The sequence below is a fragment of the Apium graveolens genome, chromosome 10 (assembly GCF_009905375.1).
Source record: "Apium graveolens cultivar Ventura chromosome 10, ASM990537v1, whole genome shotgun sequence".
Lineage (NCBI taxonomy): Eukaryota > Viridiplantae > Streptophyta > Magnoliopsida > Apiales > Apiaceae > Apium > Apium graveolens.
The window spans coordinates 174,868,629-174,890,098 of record NC_133656.1 but is presented as its reverse complement, the minus strand read 5'-3'; the positions used below and the strand labels follow the sequence as shown (position 1 = coordinate 174,890,098).

General features: G+C 35.1%; 1 protein-coding gene across 1 annotated transcript; it reads left to right on the top strand.

Moving 5' to 3' along the window:
- Positions 1-7,054: 7,054 nt before the first annotated feature.
- On the top strand, positions 7,055-20,983 carry LOC141692506 (DEAD-box ATP-dependent RNA helicase 18). The gene is made up of 11 exons (XM_074497372.1): positions 7,055-7,417; positions 7,953-8,189; positions 8,833-9,093; positions 9,222-9,301; positions 9,403-9,508; positions 9,648-9,761; positions 9,848-9,946; positions 10,050-10,139; positions 19,684-19,790; positions 19,868-20,011; positions 20,415-20,983. The coding sequence occupies exons 1-11, from the start codon at positions 7,148-7,150 to the stop codon at positions 20,680-20,682; spliced, it is 1,776 nt and encodes a 591-aa protein (XP_074353473.1). The 5' UTR covers positions 7,055-7,147; the 3' UTR covers positions 20,683-20,983.
- The last annotated feature ends 487 nt before the right edge of the window (positions 20,984-21,470 follow it).

Below are 21,470 nucleotides of genomic sequence, written 5' to 3'. Positions count from 1 at the left end.
TATGTATTTTATATTTACTTCCGTAATTTACTCCACCGTCAAACTCAATTACTCGGTAATTGTTTCCTGTTCGAAGTAAAATTCGCTAAGTTACCTCCTTTATACGAGTGTGTTAAACCTATCTCTGAATAGTGAAGCTATAAAACCAGAAGAAATTTTGTGACACAATTCATCATACACATAGTTTCACTGTGCACATCTCATACTTACTCTCTCTCACAAGCTATTCACATCATGACAACTTCTGAAGTCTCACCACTCTTCAGTCAAACCACAATCATTCATGGAAACACATTTGGCACTAAACTTAGCTCTGCTTACACATCAGCAACTACCATCATCTTTTCATTATATTCAGGATTTTTTCTTCTATGTCCAATTGGGTATGCTCTCACAAATCCTGTTAAGGTGTCATACAGGGCTGTCATGCAGGTCTGGAACACAGCTGTGGTAAATTTAACACATACCGGCTTTTCCTTTGAGTATAAGGACCAAAGATATGAAGTTGATGCTGAAATTCTGCTTCAAGCCTTGAGATTGCCAGCTCTTGATGGTGCTCCTGACACTCATACCAATGAGCAGCTGTTTGATATGCTAAGGACTTTAGGCTATCAAGGAGAAATCACACCATTGGAAAACTGGTCAGGACCAAACTGAAAAGAGAGTGGAACTTTTTCTTTGACTGCATCAGTAGATGTTTCTTGAATAAGACAACAAACTTTGATGCTCTTCCAACCACTTCCCTGAGAATTGGGTACTCTCTTCTTAACTCTGGTAATTTTGATTATGGTAATACTATATTACAGTTCATAATTGCTAGGAGAGCAGATGCTTCAGGAGTAATAGGGTATACTAGATTTTTACAACTGATTTTCAATTATCTATGCCCTAATGCTATTTTTGATGATGATGAATTACTCTCAGTTTTTCAAATTTCTGAAAAAGCAATCACTGATCATATTAAAAGGGATGAAAAGAATAAATTTTCAGGACCACCCTTTCTTCCTCGAGAGGTCAGGCAATTTCTGTTAAGAAATAGACCCACTCTTACACAAGTGCATGTAAATCCTGATGCTGGCACCTCTGTCACAGTTCCTGATGTTGAGAATCAAGAAATCACCCATCTTGCTTCTAACCCAAACATTTCTTTTTCCAAACAACAAACATAACAAGCCTCTAAATTAGCCTCCTCAGCTGTCTCTCAAAAGACATCAGTTGTAACAAAGAAAAGGATGATTAAGAAATCTGTCACATCATGATAGAAAACTATACAAGTCTCACTGAGTGAGAGTGAGAAGAAAGAAGAATGCTTTCCAAACAGGAAAAGAAGACTGGCCATACAAGAAGATTCTGAATCAGATGATCAGATGCCAATAGGGTCCCTGTCAAAAATCAAGAAGTCCATTGTAAAAATCAAGCATACAACTCTTCTCAGCCATCTCTTATTTATTTGCTATATGTGTGATTGAGCCTTTCTGTGAGACTGTGTGAAAATAAAAAAAAAAAATATTTTGAGTGGCAGTGTCTTGTACTGGAAAAAGGAGAGATAGTTTTGAGACAAGAATCTTATAAGTTTTTCTTTACTAATAAAGTTTCTTCTGTGAGAATAATGTTACTCTTAAAAGTAATATATTGTATGAGAGGTGATGAGATCACTTGAAAAGAACAGAGCGATTTAGGTGTTACCATGTTTCTGTTTCAGGATCCCATCAGCCACAAGAATCTCTTGCAAAGAATCTGGATAAAGGCAAGGCAATTCTGCCTGACTCTGCAAAATCTTCTGATGGCTTGTCTGATTCTGATAATGATAGTGATGCAGATGATTCTGACACAGCTCAGCTTAAAACTATGATTGATGCATCTAAGAAGTCCAATATTGGTTCTTCTTCGCACTTCACTGAAAATCCTTCTTATTACAATCCTGATGCTGAGTATTTTAGACAGAAATAATGGGATTATAAATGGAGACCTGAAAATACTTCTATCTCATTTGCTGCTGGCTTGCAACACATTCATCGTGCCTATGATGAAATTTAAACTCCTAATCTGAAGTTGCATCTTAAGGCCTCAACCATTTCGGTTAAAGGAATTCACTCAGAACTTGATGAAATAAAGAAGTCTCATGCTGGTGTCAAAGAGAAAATTGATGGATTTTTGCTTCACACACCTAACTCAGCTGAAATAAAAAATGTGAAAAATACCATCGAAGATGTTGTTAAATCTCAAGACAACATGGCCTATAGACTTTCCTCCTTAGAAGACAAGGTTTCTTCTATAGGTGACAAACTGGATGATCTGTTTTCTCTTCTTTCAAATATTGATGCCAAAAAGGGGGAGAAGATAGTTGCTACAAAATATACACTAATTTATATTCAGACAAAGGATAAAGATATTGATGATGATGGTGATAAGAATAATCCAGTTACAGATGTTCAAATTGCTTTTACTGCTCAACAACTTCAACATTTCAAGAAGAATGATTCTTCAGGAGAAAGGAAGTCTACTGGTGCTTATAAAGCCAAGCACAAGACTACTGTTGGTGCTCCTGAGGATGATGATATTATAATCTCAAATTTAGCAGATGCTAAAGGGATGTTCTTTCCTTACAGGCATAAGGAAACATGTGAAGATATTACCTTGTACTACAAAGACAAGAAGTTTGAGCAAAAGAATGCTATGAGTGCTCTTGGATATATAACTAAAGAATTTCCTGATCTAACACCTGAAAAAGCAGTTATAGAACAAAAGGAGCTTTTAGCTCAAATTGAAGCTGAAGCTAACACTTCTAAAGGAAGAGGAAAAATAGGTGGTAGATCTACAAGAGCAAGAGGAAGAGGAAGAGGTGGAATAACTTCTGAATCAAGTCAAGTGACTGCATTCAACTCTACTTTTTTGAATTTTCTATCCAGAGAAGGTTATGTTCATGTACAAGGAAATGAAGAAGATAAAGAAGTTCAGAAGCCAGAAGAGTTGATTATACCAAGGAAGAAAAGATCAGCCACTGACATCGATCAAGCTGATATAGCAAATCAGAATGTAACTCCTGATGCAGACACAAATCTTGAGAGGCTGATGAAAAAGAAAAGATTGATAGAAGAAAAGCTGATCAAGCATGCAAAGAATATTTACAGAGAGTTTTAAAATTAAAGAGGGAGCTATGGAATAAAGCAGAAGGGAAGAATGATGATTTGTCTTCAAACTATGCTCCTCTCGGCAAGAAGAATAGAAGATGGAAAGACATTCATATATTCAATTATTCTAAAGGGTTCAAGCATGTTGAATTTGTGTCAGCTGGGTTAAGAGATTTTATCTCAGAACAGGAAGATGTTGATAAGTCCATCAAGAAGCCTTCTTGGGTGGTATACAATGAAAAACTGAAACTTATCAAATCTCGAACCAGAGGAGGCATTGGTCATTCCAATATGGAGATTTTAGAATCTGATCTGCTGGAAACAAATACTCTGACAGAAAATCTTGGTGAAAGAATTTCTCAATCACAGCTTGAGAAAGTTGAAGTTGTGAAGATTGTTCATAGAAAGATAAATGATAATGATGTCAGAGAAGAGATTATGTACTTTTTCAGGGATGGTAAAGTAAAAAAATTTACATTGCAGCAACTCTTAATGAAGATTGTGATAGAATTGAAATACATTCACTATCTTCTTAGAGTTGAGAATAAAGTCACCAAAAACTGGTCTTCTATGATACTTGAAGTGATCAGAAGAAGAGTAATGATAAAAGATGATAAATACAATGGTGATTATGTTCCTGAGTACAGAACTTATACTGGTCAAGAAATGCAGATGAAAAAGGGAGCTGCAGTGCTACAAGTTTTTCTCAACAGTCCTCAGTTATCCTTCAATCCTGATCATGAAGATGTCAGTTTAAGCTTCATGTTGATTGGTGATCTTGAGATAAGCAAAAGCTCAATTTCTAAGTTAAGATCAACCATCTATCTGCTTGGAAAAGACACTGAAGAGAATAGAGAGTTGAAGAAAAAGCTTGTTAAAGTCCTACGAGACAGGGAGGAAGAAAGATTGAAGAACTTTCTTGGAACAACTGTTAGTTATCTAAAGATACTGAAGTAAGCTTTACTCCTTGTACATTTTATAAATTGGTTTTGGCATAATTGAGAATGGAATTTATGCTTCATTGCATTAAGCATAAATTGGGGGAGATTGTTGCATATTGAATTCTCAATGTTCAGAAGAAGCTCAGGATTTGGCTGTTCGGATGACATCAAGATCTGATGTACCGTCGGGATTTGGCATGTCATCAGTATTTAAATGTCATAAGTATTTGAAGACAGTCAGCATTAGATGATTTGTTTAGCTCCTTATAATATGGAGCAGATATCCGTTATATCTGAGTTATAGGACTTTATCTGTTTAGTTTAAGATATGTATCAGTTTCAGTTAGTTTTTGATAAAGCATATCTTAGATTAATTTATTGTAGCTGTGTAGTATATAAACACAGTTTAGGTCATCACTTAGTGTATCACACTCGAGGATCATTCGACCTAGCAGCTCTCAAGAACATCAGTATTTCTTGAGAGGATTTTGTAACAGTTTTTATCAGAAATATAAAAAGCTGTTATATTTTATTACTTGTTCGAAACATTTATACAATTGTATCCAACCCCCCTTAAACAATTGTATCTTTACTGGGCAACAAATTTCTGCAAGAAAATTACATAGCATCGTCAAAAAATTATCATAAACCACATGATTTGCAGAGAGAAATAAAAAATTATAAGAAGATATGAAAAGAGAGAGAGATGGGAGATTACAGAAAAAATCATAATGTTCCGAAATCAGCAATAAGCTTGAGATTATTATCATCAAATCATTCGTTGATTTACAGATATATGTAGATTGTAGATCAATTATAACCTGTAGAAAAAAAATCAAATTAGAATAAAAAAATATTACTTATACACTTTGATGCAGTGAGCAATTTTATAGACTAAATACACTTTAATTCAGTAAGCCAATTCACGTGTATATTCGTACTTTATCAAAAATTTCGTCAACTGCACCTATGAAAATATTCATATTTCTATCAAAAATTTCGTCAAACAAACATGTACACCTATACAAAAATTATATGCATCAATAAATCACTAAAAAACCAATTCACAAAAAAAAATATCAAAAGAAATAAGAGATACTATACTTTTGATGTCATTATTCAATGCTGAAAAACATATACTTGATTTGGTTAAAACCCATATGTAAAACCTATGATTCTTACTCACAAACAATTGTTCCAGCATTATAATACCTATATCATTAAAACAAATATTAAAACAATAATTATTATATATAAATGAATATTCCAAATATATATATACAAAAAAATAAAGAACATATATATAAGTATGAATATATATTTCTCGACAACATATATTCACAAAATTTCAAAGAAAAAAGGGAGAAGATTAACATCTTTGTAATATAATGGACCACCAACGGAGAGAACTATGTTGCTACCATATCTACATGTCATGCATACGAAGCAGCCATATAAACTAATGCATCCGCTATAACAGTAGGTTTTATTCCAAACTTGAGCTCATAGTATAAAAACCAAATTTCAGTTGGAAATTTCATCAAACATGTAAACCTCATGAACAAAATTGATATAATTATACTATGTTAAAGAAATTTTACCTGATTTTGTTGTACCCAGATATAATTTTTGATTTCAAACAATTGTTATCCGCCATAATCGTACCTGTACAATTAAAAAACATGAAAAACATAATCAAATACATATGATGAAAATAATTATGAAATATTTATTATGTATTCATGTGTATATATGTGTGGATGTGTATATATGTGTGGATTTATTTATAATCTTATGCAGTTTGATTCGTTTATTATCACATTCATCCAATACCAACGTTTAAGAAAGGAGGTAATATAATTATGCATATTCATACCAGGCCCGTTGTCTTCAAAGGTAGTAGAACTTTTACTCCCATTCATAACTTCAAGATTATGCAATTTGTCTTGCGAATTTTGGGTTCTGCAAAACAAAAAAAATTAGGTTTTGTTAAAACATGATTGGACCTCCGATTGCACAATAGATAACAAAAAACGTGTAATACAAAATCGATAACAGATGATGATGTATACAATTATTCATATTCATGTATATTGCCTGTAAAAAATAAAGAAGAAGAAGAAGATAATGATTATCAAAAAAAGTAGTAATGAATTTTGAATTTGAATTAGTAAAGACATGATTTGAGGATTTGTAATTGATTGGGTATAAAAATAAATCAATTTTAATAATATGTTTGATCTTTTTAAACTTCAAAAGTGATTTTTTAATAATTATAAATACCATTTAAGATATGGATAATTCATGGATCTTTGCATTTTTGTATAGGAATTAGTTGATCTAGGAATATGGGTCGACCCACTGGTCAAATTTTGAAAATATGGGTCAAAATAATTACAAAAGTACTATTCTTCGTACAAATTTTTAGGAGCCTTCACTAGTGCTCATTAAGGCTCTGTTTGGGATTGCTGTTAAAAATTGCTGTGCTGTTAAAAATTGTGCTGCTGAAAAAAGTGCTGTTGTAAAAATCAGATGACTGTTTGGTAATTTTTTTGATACGTATATGTTTTGATGCAAAAAATTAAAAATAATGATGTTTTTGGTAAGGTTTGATGGTGAAATCGGCATCTGCTTTCCGTAACAGCCGAAACACAGCTTTTTCTAAAAGTATGGGGGACTTATTTTCTCTAACAGCAGCTTTTAGGCCAAAAACCCTTTTCCGAAAAGCCGCTTTTAAATTTTACTAAATAATTTTTTAACTATTTTTTCAACGAAAAGCTGTTACTGTTGTTTTTGTTTGCAACACTAATACCAAACACATCCTAGAAGACGTAATAGATGACTCTTGCTTGTTAAATGCATTTTGCATTCAACTTCACAAAATCAGGTGAAGAAGGTCAAATTTGTAATCTCAACTTACTGCACGTGTCAAAAATTTACCCAAATGTAGTGATCATGAAAATATTAGACATGAAAATGAGCGGTCCAATTTCCAGACCGGACCGAAACCAATAAAAACTCCACACAAAACCCACACTTACATCTCCCCCAATCTCCATCGTTTACTAAACCCTAATGGCAACAGAAACCTACAACCCGACCGGAGCATTAACCAAAACACGATTCTCCGACCTCGAACCGCGCCTCTCTGAATCGGTTCTCCAAGCTCTCACTCAAAGCGGCTTTGAGTTTTGTACACCGGTTCAAGCCGCTACTATACCTTTACTGTGTACCTATAAAGATGTCGCCGTTGACGCCGCCACCGGGTCGGGTAAAACCCTCGCTTTTGTTGTTCCTCTTGTTGAGATTCTCCGTCGCGCTTCCACTCCTCCTAAGCCTCATCAGGTCCGTAGACTCTTGATAAATTAATATTTTTTCGTAATTTCGATGAATTAATTTGTTGTGTTTGTATAATGAGAAGTTTATTGCATTGTTTTTGTTATCGAAATGTTTTGTTTAGTTGTTTACGAGTTTAATATTGTTAGTTTAGATAAATAGAAGAGATTGGAAATGTGTTTAGCTCCGGACCTCCGGTTAGTGTAACATTGTTGCCTTTTATTGTAGCAGAACTCGTGTGTGTATTATATTGTTAAGTTATTTGCTATTCAATGTTGAAAATATAGATTGAGTTTCTAGCAGCTCATCTTATATAAAATTGCTCCATGTATCAGGTTAAGCAGAGAGGCTAGAAGGTTTCATATTTGTTTTACGACTGATTACTCACTCTAGCTAATTTTGAGTCTTCACTAGTTGGTCTTTAAATTTGAGGGGTCGGAAAATGTGTTATTATTCTGTCTGACTGATAAGATGTTGAATTTGGGACGTTATTATATTTGTGTGGTTTTTATGCATATGGAATTTAACTTAAGTAATGTTTTAGGTGTTGGGGATAATCATATCACCTACGAGGGAGTTGTCGTCACAAATATTTCATGTTGCCCAACCATTCATCTCTACACTATCCAATGTGAAACCTATTCTTCTCGTTGGCGGGGCAGAAGTAAAATCAGACATGAAGAAAATAGAGGATGAGGGTGCTAATTTACTTATTGGGACTCCTGGAAGGTTGTATGACATAATGGACCGCATGGATATTCTTGATTTACGGAGCCTTGAGGTAGTATGTGGATCTATGTATTTTGTGATGTGCAGTTATTTTCACTTGAAACTTAGCACTCCTATACGTTGCGAGCCTGCAAGGGAAAATTGAGAAGAATAATTAAAAATATCTCCAACTGTTCGAACTAGATATGTTGAAACATGGTTTCACAATCAAACAACTATGTTACATGTTCATTAATTGTGTGGTTATATATACCTGAAAGACATTGCACATTCTTATAAGTTATAAGCGTCTCAGCTCCTTTTTAAAAAAAAATGTAAATTAAGACTTTTACTTGTGTTTTCTACACAAACATACTCGTTTGCATAAAAAGAAAAACACAATTCATACATAAATGGAAGGAATAGTAATATCCTTCGCACTGTGAGCACTGAGCAGATAGAAAGTAGAAACTGGTATAGAATGAGATCAGTAATGTTACTTTTCAATTATCCTTATCTTGAAAACGTCAAATGTCTTTTCATTTCTAAAAGAATCTGCATAGAGTTCTTTGTGCTTGTTCTGTTTAGAAACAGTTTTATGTGGTTTATGCTTCGTGAGTGATTGGATGCTGAGAGCTCACGAACTAAATGAACGAGATACTTGTAGATTTTAGTTCTGTGAGAACATTTTTCACACCAAGTTGCTGTTTGTACAGATTCTGATTTTAGATGAAGCCGATAGGCTATTGGATATGGGATTTCAAAAGCAGATAACTTCTGTTATATCTCGGTTACCGAAGCTTCGCAGAACTGGTCTCTTTTCAGCTACTCAAACAGAGGCTGTTGAAGAGCTATCGAAAGCAGGACTGAGGAATTCTGTTAGAGTAGAAGTTCGAGCTGAAACAAAATCTATCGACTCTGCACCATCATCATCCCAGTCAGTTTCCTCTAAAACTCCATCAGGTCTTCTTCTTGAGGCATGTAAATTACTTTCAAGAATTAGTAAACCCATCAGTTTAATTGTTGTTTTAAGTTGTGCAGTTGCTTCAATATTGTGCTAATATGCATAAAGCCATCGTTTTAATGATGTCTTTTACTTTTTCAGTATCTTGAATGTGAAGCAGATAAAAAATCATCACAGCTTGTGGATCTACTTGTTAAAAACAAGTCCAAAAAAATTATTATGTATGTTATCCATCAATATTTTTTCTGAAGATAGTTAGTATTCGATAATTTTGGTATGAGTTCTCGACTATTGTCTCACATATGATCATTTTCATTTGCAGTTATTTTATGACTTGTGCTTCTGTTGATTATTGGGGGGTTGTTCTACCTCGTCTTGCTGCTTTGAAGGGTCGTTCATTAATTCCTCTGCATGGACAGATGAAACAGGTTCCTTTCTTTTCTTTTTGCAAATCATGATGTCAGGTTAATATCAAGTACCAGTTATTAGTATTATTCTCTCCCTGAAAATGCATTATTCTAAGATTGTACAAGATCCTCTGTTCCTGCTTAATTTCGAGTTCTTTAGGCTGCAAGGGAGAAAGCATTAGCTTCGTTTACAACTCTTTCAAGTGGCATTCTTCTATGTACTGATGTTGCAGCTCGAGGTCTTGACATTCCAGGTGTTGATTGTGTTATACAGGTAACTACTTCACTATTATAGGTATTGATTGTGTATTATAGGTGCCTGTTGATTTACTATCTAGTTTTTTTTGTGTATATCTGCAGTATGACCCCCCTCAGGATCCAGACGTGTTCATACACAGAGTTGGGCGAACTGCTCGGTTGGGTCGACAAGGGAGTTCTATTGTTTTCTTATTACCAAAGGTTTAATACTGATAACAATACATTCTTTAAAAATAATAATATGGCGGTTCTAGGAAAGGTACTTGTTCAGTATATAATGATTTTATTGAATTCATTTATGTAGGAAGAAGCATATGTCGAATTTCAGCGTATTAGAAGGGTTCCTCTAGAAGAAAGAAAATGTTGTGATGAGGCTTTTGATATTGTTCCCGAGGTGATTTTATCCACATAAATCCTTAATAATGTTGATTTTTTTAAGCTCTGTTTTGTGGTTAAACAATTTAAAATGAGTCCTAACAGAGCTTGCATAATTAACCAATAACAATACAATGCACTAGCTTTATTCAATATTTTTCTTGTGCAAAACAAGTGAATCTCATCACACAACTTAAATGGTATGGAAAATTGAGCTTCTAAACCAGATTACACTTCGACGTGTGTAAATTTCTTGGGTTAATTATATCGACGCTACTTTGTCAAAAAAAATTAATGGCTGTCAAGATCTAGCAAGATGGGGTGGATTTTCATGATTTTAATACCGCTATTTGACTTTGCCTATAATGTTCATTATAACTTAAATATCCATTTTGTTACAAAGATAGTCATCGACTATAGGACAGTAATGAATAAATCATCAAGATTACTGAAAAGGACAAATTTAAAAGGAACAATGAACATATTATCTAGTCTTAGTTTTTTAGTAATAACATTTATGTAATCATCATTGCACTGTTTTTGTTGTTGGTGAGCTTAGATTCTGTCTAAATAATAGCGAAAAACTGAAAATTGATAGAGTTCTCTCTCCTGAGACGAACTCCCAACATAAAAAAACAGTAGAACATACACTAAGAAAAAGGGGCCTGAATTAGCTTGAGATAAGTTGTATTGGCTCCTGTAGCTCTTCTGTCCTGTTCAAGTGCACTTGAGTGGAAAACTCGTCCTAGTCAATGAGTAGTAGTATTTGAATGAAACATAATGTGATTGATGCAGGATCTTTATATTCAGCGCTTTGAACTCTTATACAGAATAGCTCAAAGTAAATAATGGAACACTAAGTGAAGATGAACAAAATTATATGGAAAGAAAGAGAGAATAACTAGGCCTCACACCTAGATTACGTAGGTCTCACACCCAAGAAAATTAATAAACTTAATTCATTCAACTCTGCCTTGAACAAATAGAGTACAAGAATTTATAGTAATCTTTGGAACATTCTAGCTAGATAATATTTAATGTAGGGGACTTTCAAACTCCTAAGAGACTTCTGGACTTGTTTGACACTGTTAAGACTTTATGACTCCTTATAATGAACTTAATTATTTTCTGGAACCTTCTTCTGCCTTCTTGCATATATTTTTCCATACCTCCTTGAATTTGCATCATTTCTCCCCGGCTTGGAAAACTCGACTCCGACGAGTTAAACGAGTGATACTTGTTATAAAGATCTAAACGTTGAAATTCTTCATCGGAAATTCATGTACAATCAGACCACGGTTTATCCTTCCATTTGACCAAATATTTCTGATAACCACCATTTCGAGTAGAAACAATAGTTGTATCCACTATATCTTCAATCTCATCACGGACATTTGAAGCAGGTGGCAAGCGAAGTGGAGCAATAGATTTTGAAGAGTCACCATGTCCGTGATAAATGGTTAAGTCTTCAATATTGAAGATATTACTAATTCCCATGTCAGCCGGAAGATCTAGAACATAAGTATTTGAATTGATTTTATGATTGATTGTATATGGTCCAACACGTCGGTACTGCAGCTTCTTTAACTTGCTATTTGGAAAACGTTCAGGTCGGATGTGCACCATAACCTGATCTTCGACCTTAAATTCAGTATTTTTACGATGCAAATCTGCTTGAGTTTTGTATTTAGCATTACTGGCAGAAATTTTGTGACGAACATCGGCATGAATTTGCTGAATATGTTCAGCAAAAGCTTCTACATCTGCACTATGACGGCCAGATATAGGTAAAGGGGCCAAATCAATTGGTTTCTTAGGTTGGATACCTAACACAATCTCAAAAGGACTGCGGCCAGTAGTTCGATTGACAGAACTGTTGTATTCGAACTCGGCCATTGCCAAAATCTGATCCCAAGTTGTAAGTTTATCTTCAACTAAACAATGTAGTAAATTCCCCAAACTCCTATTAACAACTTCTGTCTGCCCGTCCGTTTGAGGGTGATAGGCAGAAGAAAATTTCAACCGTGTATTCATTAATTTCCACAAGGTTCGCCAGAAATAACTTGTAAATTTCACATCCCGGTCTGACACTATAGTCTTTGGCAGCCCGTGAAGTCGAACTACCTCCTTAAAAAATAACTTTGCGATGTGGACTGCGTCTAGTGTCTTTGAACAAGGGATAAAATGCGCCATCTTTGAGAATCGGTCTACAACGACGAAGATTGTCCTCGAGTTGTTTTTGGTAAGCCAAGTATGAAATCCATGCTTAAGTCTTGCCAAGGCTTGTGAGGAGTCGGAAGAGGCATATATAATCCTGAATTATTCTTTGTTCCTTTGGCCATTTGACAAATGCGACACTGAGAAACAGCAGCAGCCACATCATGTTTTAAACGTGGCCAAAAAAATCTTTCTTGAACCATGGCAACTGTTTTGTCCCTCCAAAATGACCACGGCCATGTAATTCCCAAATAATTTGTTCACGAACTGAAGTAAATGGTAGACAAAGACGATGCCCTTGGAATAAATAACCATCTCGTAAAGAGAAAGTAGAATGAACCTGTTGTCCGGTAGTCATGCTAGAATAAAGCTCTTGAAAATCTTTACATGATAGATAGTCCTCCTTAAGCCTTTCAAAACCCACCACCTTGACAGATAATGTATTCATAACATAAATTACCCGACTAAGAGCATCGGCTGCTTTATTCTCCACCCCAGCCTTATGTTTTATAACAAAAGCATATTCTTGCAAGAACTCTATCCACTCCCCATGCTTTTGGTTTAGCTTCTTTTGACTTTGAAGATGCTTAAGAGCTTCATGAATAGAATATAGCACAAACTCTTTATGAATAAGATAGTGACGCTAATATCGAAGTGCTTGTACTAATGCATAAAATTCTTTCTCGTAGGTAGTATATTTCAGCTTAGCTTCATTGAGCTTTTCACTAAAATATGCTATCGGATGTCCTTCTTGGCTGAGTACTCCTCCAATTCCTACATGTGAAGCATCACATGCAACTTCGAACACCTTTGTATAATCTGACAGCCTTAGAACTGGAGCTTGAGTCATGCACTCCTTAATCTTTGCAAATGCGTTAGAAGCTGCCATTATCCACTTGAATTGCCCTTTCTTCATACAATCTGTAATTGGAGCCATAATAGTGCTGAAATTTTTAATAAAACGCCGATAAAAGGTTGCCAATCCATGAAAACTCCTGGCCTCGTGTAATGATTGTGGTAATGGCCAATTAATGATAGCTGCCACTTTCTCGGGATCTGCTGCCACACCTTCAGAAGATACAATAAATCCCAAAAATACAACATTAGATGTCATGAAAGAACACTTGAAACATGTTGATGTAGAGTTTCTCTTGTCGTAGAACTCTTAGAACTCGTCTTAAATGAGAGAGATGCTCCTCCTTGGTCTTTCTATATATTAAAATATCGTCAAAATATACGACCACAAACTTACCAATAAAAGGCTGAAATATTTGGGTCATTATCCTCATAAATGTGCTAGGGGCATTACATAACCCAAATGGCAAGACCAGCCATTCATAAAGGCCATCTTTGGTTTTAAATGCAGTCTTCCATTCATCTCCGGGCCGAATCCGGATTTGATGGTAGCCACTTCTTAGATCCACCTTTGTAAATATTGTAGCACCTGTCATCATATCAAGCAAGTCATCGAGCCGTGGTATCGGAAAACGATACTTAACAGTAATTTTGTTAATTGCACGGCTATCTATACACATGCGCCAACTTCGATCCTTCTTTGGTTTTTAAAGAGCCGGCACAACACATGGACTTAGGCTTTCTCTAATGAATCCTTTTGACAAGAGTCCTTCCACCTGCTTCCTTAGTTCAGCATGTTCAGAGGGATTCATTCGGTAGACTGGAAGATTTGGAAGTTGAGCTCCTGGGACAAGATCAATTGCATGTTGTATCTCGCGCATCGGAGGTAAAGCATCAGGTAGTTCGTCGGGAGCAATATCAGAGAAGTCTTGCAACAATGTTTTAATTTCATCTGGTAATTTATTTGTTGTCGAGTCCTCATTCTGATTTACTCTCTTGATCACCATTTCATAGATAACTCCAGTTTCATTGCTTTCGCGCAAGAACTTCTTCTTTGTTAGAAACTGTAGGACCTTTTTTTCCCGTTTAAATGGCTGATCAGATTTATTAACTGCAGAATTTGAGTCGAGTAACTTCTGATCTGTTGTAGTTTCTGAAGCTTTTGGCCTGATTTTCTTCATTTTCTTCAGTTCCTCGGAACTTTTAGGATAAATTGTAATTTTATTACCTTCCCAGAAAAAATGAAAGGTATTCTCCTTGCCACAATGATATACATCATAATCGAATAACCATGGACGTCCAAGTAAAATGTGCGTCACATTCATAGGAACAACATCACAATGAATATAATCTTTGTAACGACCACACGTTATTGGAACTAGGCAGCGTTTACTTACCGGAATGGATGTATTATCGATCCAAGCAACATGATAGGGCTGAGGATGTGGCTCTGTAGGAAGTTTTAGTCGTTCGACTGCCGAGGCTGAAAGTACATTCATGCAGCTTCCGCCATCAATCACCAGCTTAAGTAACTCATTTTTACAAGTTACTAGTGTTTGAAATATTGTAGTCCTCCTCCAATCCGCTTCCTTAACTTTTGGAGCAGCAAGTATGCGTCGAACAACCATATTCAAAGAGTTCTCCTCGTCAGAATCAGCCAAGTCATCAGCATTGAATCACGGAGTTTCTTCACCATCTTCGTTTTCAGCCATTTCATTTTCTTTTGGCTCTTCTTCTGAAACACCAATATGCAGATTGTTCCTGGTGGGACATTGATAAGCTTTATGTCCCTTGCCTTCAAATCTGAAACACCGATCACTATTGTCCACACCCTTTCCTCTCCCTCCTTTCTTATTTGTAGTGTATTGTGGCTTCGATACAGGGCTGGTGACATTAAACTTTCTCGTTACTGCCTCTTTCATTTGAGCAGAACCTTTAAGAGTCGTTATATTCAAATATTCCTCCAAGTCAAGTGCAATTTGGAAAGCATTTTCCACGCTATACTGAGTGTATCTCAGCATTTCCTTTCTGATTTCAAATCTGAGACCATATTTAAATCTTGCCAAGCTATGGCGTGGATCTTCAACAATCTGACTTCTTGTTTTTAATTCATCGAACTTTTGCATATACTCTGCTACCGTCATTGTTCCTTGCTTCAAATTTACAAGCTGTTCACAGAGCTTATCTTCGTAATTTTGAGGCATGTATTTTTCCCGCAGCCTTGCCTTCATCTCCTGCCGGGTCACTATTGGAGGTAGCCCCAATCTCCGCATGTCTGCTTCAACACCATTCCACCGGACCTTTGCAAGATTAACCAATTTCATTTTGGCAAACCTCACACGTCGCTCCTCAGACATGTCGTACCAGTCAAAATATTCTTCAATTGCAGAAATCCAATCGACAAAGTTTGTTGCGTTAAATCTTCCGTCAAAGTCTGGTACATCAATTCTCACCTTCTTTGTGATATCCCAGCTGGGTCATAAGGGGCATACGGGCCTCTGTTGAAGTTTCCTGGCACATTAAACATTTGTGATATCCCAGCTGGGTCATATGGGGCATACGGGCCTCTGTTGAAGTTTCCTGGCACATTAAACATGAGTGGCTGTTGCATCCATGGAAGTCCATTATTCAGTGGTTCCCGCCTTGCATTTTCTTCTTCATTTGGCTGTTCGTTTCCGCCATTATTTGCACCAGAAGACTCTCCTTCAGGAATCCACAGTTGGATTTGACTTTGTTTCAATCTGCTTAACTCTGGCATAAATGTTTTCAATCCGTTGATTTAAAACAATAAGACTTTCCATCATTTGTATCAGCACCTATCTCGTTCAACATCTGTAAGTCGGCCTCGGAATGAACGTCCCGTGCGTGTCGTCATAGTGCTGCCTTGCTCTGATACCAATCTGATGCAGGATCTTTATATTCAGCGCTTTGAACTCTTATACAGAATAGCTCAAAGTAAATAATGGAACACTAAGTGAAGATGAACAAAATTATATGGAAAGAAAGAGAGAATAACTAGGCCTCACACCTAGATTACTTAGGTCTCACACCCAAGGAAATTAATAAACTTAATTCATTCAACTCTGCCTTGAACAAATAGAGTACAAGAATTTATAGTAATCTTTGGAACATTCTAGCTAGATAACATTTAATGTAGGGGACTTTCAAACTCCTAAGAGACTTCTAGACTTGTTTGACTCTGTTAAGACTTTATGACTCCTTACAATGAACTTAATTATTTTCTGGAACCTTCTTCTGCCTTCTTGCATATATTTTTCCATACCTCCTTGAATTTGCATCAGTGATCCATCCTAACATACTAGAAGCGGGACAATAAGTACTGGATGGGATAGAATATAGACCGATGAACTGGTCTTCCGTATCACAAACTTATTTGAGATTAAGATGCAGTGGATATCTAATTAAGTTAAATGAACTCACTAGATTCAAATTAGTAATAGCCTTTTGTCAGGAGCTAGGGTTTTGAAATGTGCTTTTTTGCATGTTTTTTGGCCTGTTGTGAGATGATTACAAGAAATACAGTAGACTTAAGCTAGAAATGAGGGAGATTTAGAGATTTAGATAGAGAACTGAGTTTGAGAGAGAGAGAGAGACATTAGAAGTATCTTGCAAAAGAAGATATATTCCCTTTCTGTGATTTCTAGCTACTATTTATAGCTCTCCAGTCGGTAAATAACTCTGGAAAGACTAATATACCCTTACAGTACTAATTCATAATACTACTTTACTATATTGCCTTTTCACTATCCTACACTTTTATTGAGACAACTTACAATAGAAAATCAGAATTTAGTATAGGCGTTATATATATTAAATTAAGGTAGTATTGACAAGTGACAACTTGCTCACATACTAGCTTAGAATAAACCAACTGTAAAAGCAGTACACATCAGAATTTGGTTCAACGTACTTATTTTTCCACCTTGTCTCTGTTCAGAATCCAAACTCCTGGTAAACGGTAGTATTTTTCTTCAAGGTAGTACTTTTCCACCTTATAATAAACCAACTGTAAAAGCATTACACATGTGAACAGTACTCCTGGCCCTTCTAGTCCAATCACAGCAAACAGCGGTCTCGATGTACCGATTGAGAAGACGCAACTGTTTCCATGGCAGGCGGTGAAAAAACACGCTGACTGCAGCAGTTCCGATGAGAAAGAGGAGCAGCGTGAACTCAGGCGACTAGTGGCAGAAATCCAAACTCCGGCCTGTCCAGGCACGTGTTTCCCTCTCCAATTTGAATCTTCTTCGTTTCTGGCGTGTTCTTGAAGATAGAGATGAATAAAGTTGTGGCAGCGGTGATTAAGGGTCTCTTTCTTTCGGTTTTAGGGTCTGAATAAGATAGGGGTTGGGGTTATTTCTGATTTGAGAATTAGGAATTTACAACCGGGCCGGGTATGGTCTCGGTGCAATTGGGTCTGGACTGAATTAGGGATTCACTATTTTGGGATTAGGGTTGAAGCGGTGTGTTGAAGGGTGAACAGTGGCTATATGGTGGCTGTGGACTGATGTCTAGGCAGCGGCGAATAGTAACTTTTCTGGTCGTGAACAGTGGGGATGAACAGTAAAATAATAATCAGGAGTTCAGGAATTAGGCTCTAATGCCAATTGATGCAGGACAAGATTTAGAAAAAACTAATAAGCAATGTATTATACGATTCCCTAGAATAAATCAAATACTATTCCCAGGAATTTTCTATATTCAAAGCTAAGTAATAATGTGGGGATTACAATGCTTATATAGGGAATAAAATCCTAATTAATAACCTAATGGAAGGGCCACAAACAATTGGGTTTTATTATAAATAAACTACGTAATTAATAAACTTTTAACCCCACATATAAAATATATTGATAAATATATTATTTTTCTTTACAACAAATCTATCTATACTATTATATTAAAGACGAAACAATGAAAGTTTGGTTGATAGTCGGCCTGGTCACCGTAATTATAGTAATATTTAAAATAAAATATTTTCTAAATAGATAAATATTCATAACACAATTATAATATGTCTAATAGTTTTCGTTAAAACAAAAATAATATATAAAATTCACCCGGCCGGGCTAAACAAAATTATACTATTGATCCAGTTTTTTTTTAAAAAAAACTGCATATAGTTAGTGGGATTTGAAGAATCAGGCTAAAATAAAATAATAAATATTATTAATCCCGCTAAAAACATTATATTATTGGGCCGGCAAAATAAAAATTTGAAAGGAAATTTGTGGGGTCGATATAATGCCAATCAAACTAAAACAAAATAATACATATTATTCATTCGGTCTAAAATAAAATAGTAATCACCCCGTGCTAAAATAAAATTAAACAAAATAGTAAGTATAATTAGTTGGATTTGGTTGATATAACGGCCCTCAAACTAACATAATTTTTTTGCCATTGACAAATAAAATTTTACCATAGATTCGAGTTTAAACATATTAAACTAACATAAATCTGAATATAGTTAGTTGAATTTGGTCGGTTAAAAGACTAATGACAATTCGTATACTATTGATCTCGGCTAAAATTTACCTTTTAATTAAATAGAATAATCTTTCGTACACACCTATAAATATCAATAAAAATATAAATATTAATGATTACATTATTTTTTTTAAACTGTAGTATCACTAACTTATACACCTACTAATTTATACACCTATGGGTATATTAATAAGTTTTATCAAATCATATTATTAAAATTTCAAATAAATAAGTTTCATAACTTAAAATTTTTACTTCAAATTAAATTCAAAAATTTTATGTAACATTAAAAATAATCCTATGCAGGGGTTTTAGGCTAGTACATATAAACTAAATAATATCAAATAGATTAATTATTTACTTTCATTCCTTATCATTCTATGAATAAAAATTATAGGCGAGGCTGGCCCTGAAAAAAGAAGGTATCTTTTAGGAAAAGCATGCAAGTCGCGTGTACCCTGTACAAGAACAAATGAGGAAGTATTTATATCAATTGGGTTGATAAAATATTAATCATGCCATACACAATAATACACAGCATGGATATTATAGAATATATATGATACACCAATTTATATGTTAATACTTAATAGTGCATTTTTTGGCTTCAAGGATTCACTATATAATACAGAGATTTATGCAAGTGGCTTCTAGTGCCATATAGTCTACCATTGTAAAATTCGAAATGCTCTTCCCTCTAGGAGGGAGTTTAAGAAAGGTGAGTAAAAGATTAAAAGAAAAGCTTTGAAGCATACATTAGATCTGACTTGTAGGAACTGATGACATTTCCGTTTCATCTTAGCTCTTAGTTCAAATGCATTTTATCTCGAAATTATGGCGCCCACTCTACATATATGTGTAAACTTCACTTGGTGATTTGCTTTATTCCATTGTCTCCACATATTTTTTAGGACTAGGTCCATCAAGGTCCAAATATTGGTAAATGATTTTTCTCTGAAATAAGTTAAAATTTCTTTCAGATTCGTAATGCTGCTAAAAACGACCGTGATGTTATGGAAAAAGGACTTAGAGCATTTGTGTCTTATGTACGTGCTTACAAGGAGCACCATTGCCCCTATATATTTAGGTAATATGCAGATTTTGGTGACATTCCTCATTTGAGATTTTTTTATTAATTCTGTTTGACTAATTTTCTCTGTGTAGATTTAAAGAACTAGAAATTGGGAGGCTTGGTATGGGATTTGGCTTGTTGAAGCTTCCCTCGATTCCTGATGTGAAGCATCATTCAATTTCAACCGAAGGTTTTATACCAGAGCAAAACATCAATCTTGAAGATATCAAGTTCAAGTGAGTTTTTCAAAATTATTTCACTGCATTGGCTCCTTTGCCAAGAGTTACATCTATGTTGCCTTCCATTTATGTGCACTTCATTATAGAGTTATTGAGGTTGTAGAAGTGTTTGTTTCTTCTTATGAAATTGAAGTTTGAGGGGCCATTCATCATGTGTAGAATATAATAAATCTGACTTTTGTTGTTGTCGGTGCAACATGTGAACCTATGTCAATGTACATTCTGTTTAGTGTATTCTCAGTTTAAGCATCATATGACATCTAACCTGGAAACTTGATTATTAAGGGACAAATCTCGTCAGAAACAAAGAAACAAGAAACCTATGTCAATGTACATTCTGTTTAGTGTATTCTCAGTTTAAGCATCCTATGACATCTAACCTGGAAACTTGATTATTAAGGGACAAATCTCGTCAGAAACAAAGAAACAAGAACCTGCAAGAGAAGAAAGCTAAGCAAGAACTAGAGCCAAAACGCCAGAAGCCCAAATCGTCATTAAAAAATGCTACTACCATGAACAGGAAAAAAACCGCCCAGCAAAGAAGAGCTGTTCAGACAGCTGAAGATGAAGAGGAACTGATGAGGGATTATCGCCTGTTGAAGAAGCTGAAAAAAGGAGCAATTGACGAAAATGAATTTGCGATGTTGACAGGAACTGAAGATCTCTGAAACATGTTAGGATTTAGGACTGTACTATCCAGTTCAAGATGTGTATTATAGGCTAGCTCCAGTTCAAAATCATACTGGAGAGAAGATTCCAACAATCCTTTACAAACCCACAAAGCTGTTGCTAGTTCCAGGAAGATGTTTTCGGCTGGTGGACAATTTTGCTTTCATAAAGTTTCTGTTTGTATCCATATCAAAGATTACATTAAGATATCAACTCCAGTTCATGATCATTTCCAATTTGCTGCAAGTTTATTCTTTATACAGTTTCAATAACATAACAAATCATCTAAATTCTTTCATCCTCTTTTGGATACTTGTAGAATGTACAATAGGATAAAATTCAAGTTCTCTTATACCATGTTTCATATATCAGTTAAAACAGATAAATATTAGTATTGCATATACCTGCATCGAAGGAGAGAGGTATTGATGCATGCAACTTCGTTGATACCGCTGACCACATAAAACTACAGTCTGAGAGTCCTATACTGAACAATATAATTTTGGTTTGAACGATTCTATACACACATTCTCCCAGCTTGTTACTTTCATATTAACTATTTTTTGTCTGCTTTCAAGTCAAGAGTCACCTCTAGAAACCTTTCAAGGCAGCAAAAGAATGATTTACAATCACTCAATTAAATTTATTCGTTTCCCCCTTTCCACTTTATTCAAAATATTTCACATGCAAATATTCTTAAATGCGTCAAGGCGAATCGTGTTCCAAATTCCAAATTATTTAATATTGCTTGGAAATTGGAATATACGGTAAATGTAGATGTCATTAT

What these genes read in the sequence shown, in the direction of transcription:
- LOC141692506 (XM_074497372.1), top strand. Translation starts at nt 7,148, where the DNA reads ATGGCAACAGAAACCTACAACCCGACCGGAGCATTAACCAAAACACGA. An exon ending in CTCCTCCTAAGCCTCATCAG is followed by an intron (nt 7,418 to 7,952) that starts GTCCGTAGACTC and finishes GTAATGTTTTAG; the next exon opens with GTGTTGGGGATAATCATATC. An exon ending in AAGTCCAAAAAAATTATTAT is followed by an intron (nt 9,302 to 9,402) that starts GTATGTTATCCA and finishes TTTCATTTGCAG; the next exon opens with TTATTTTATGACTTGTGCTT.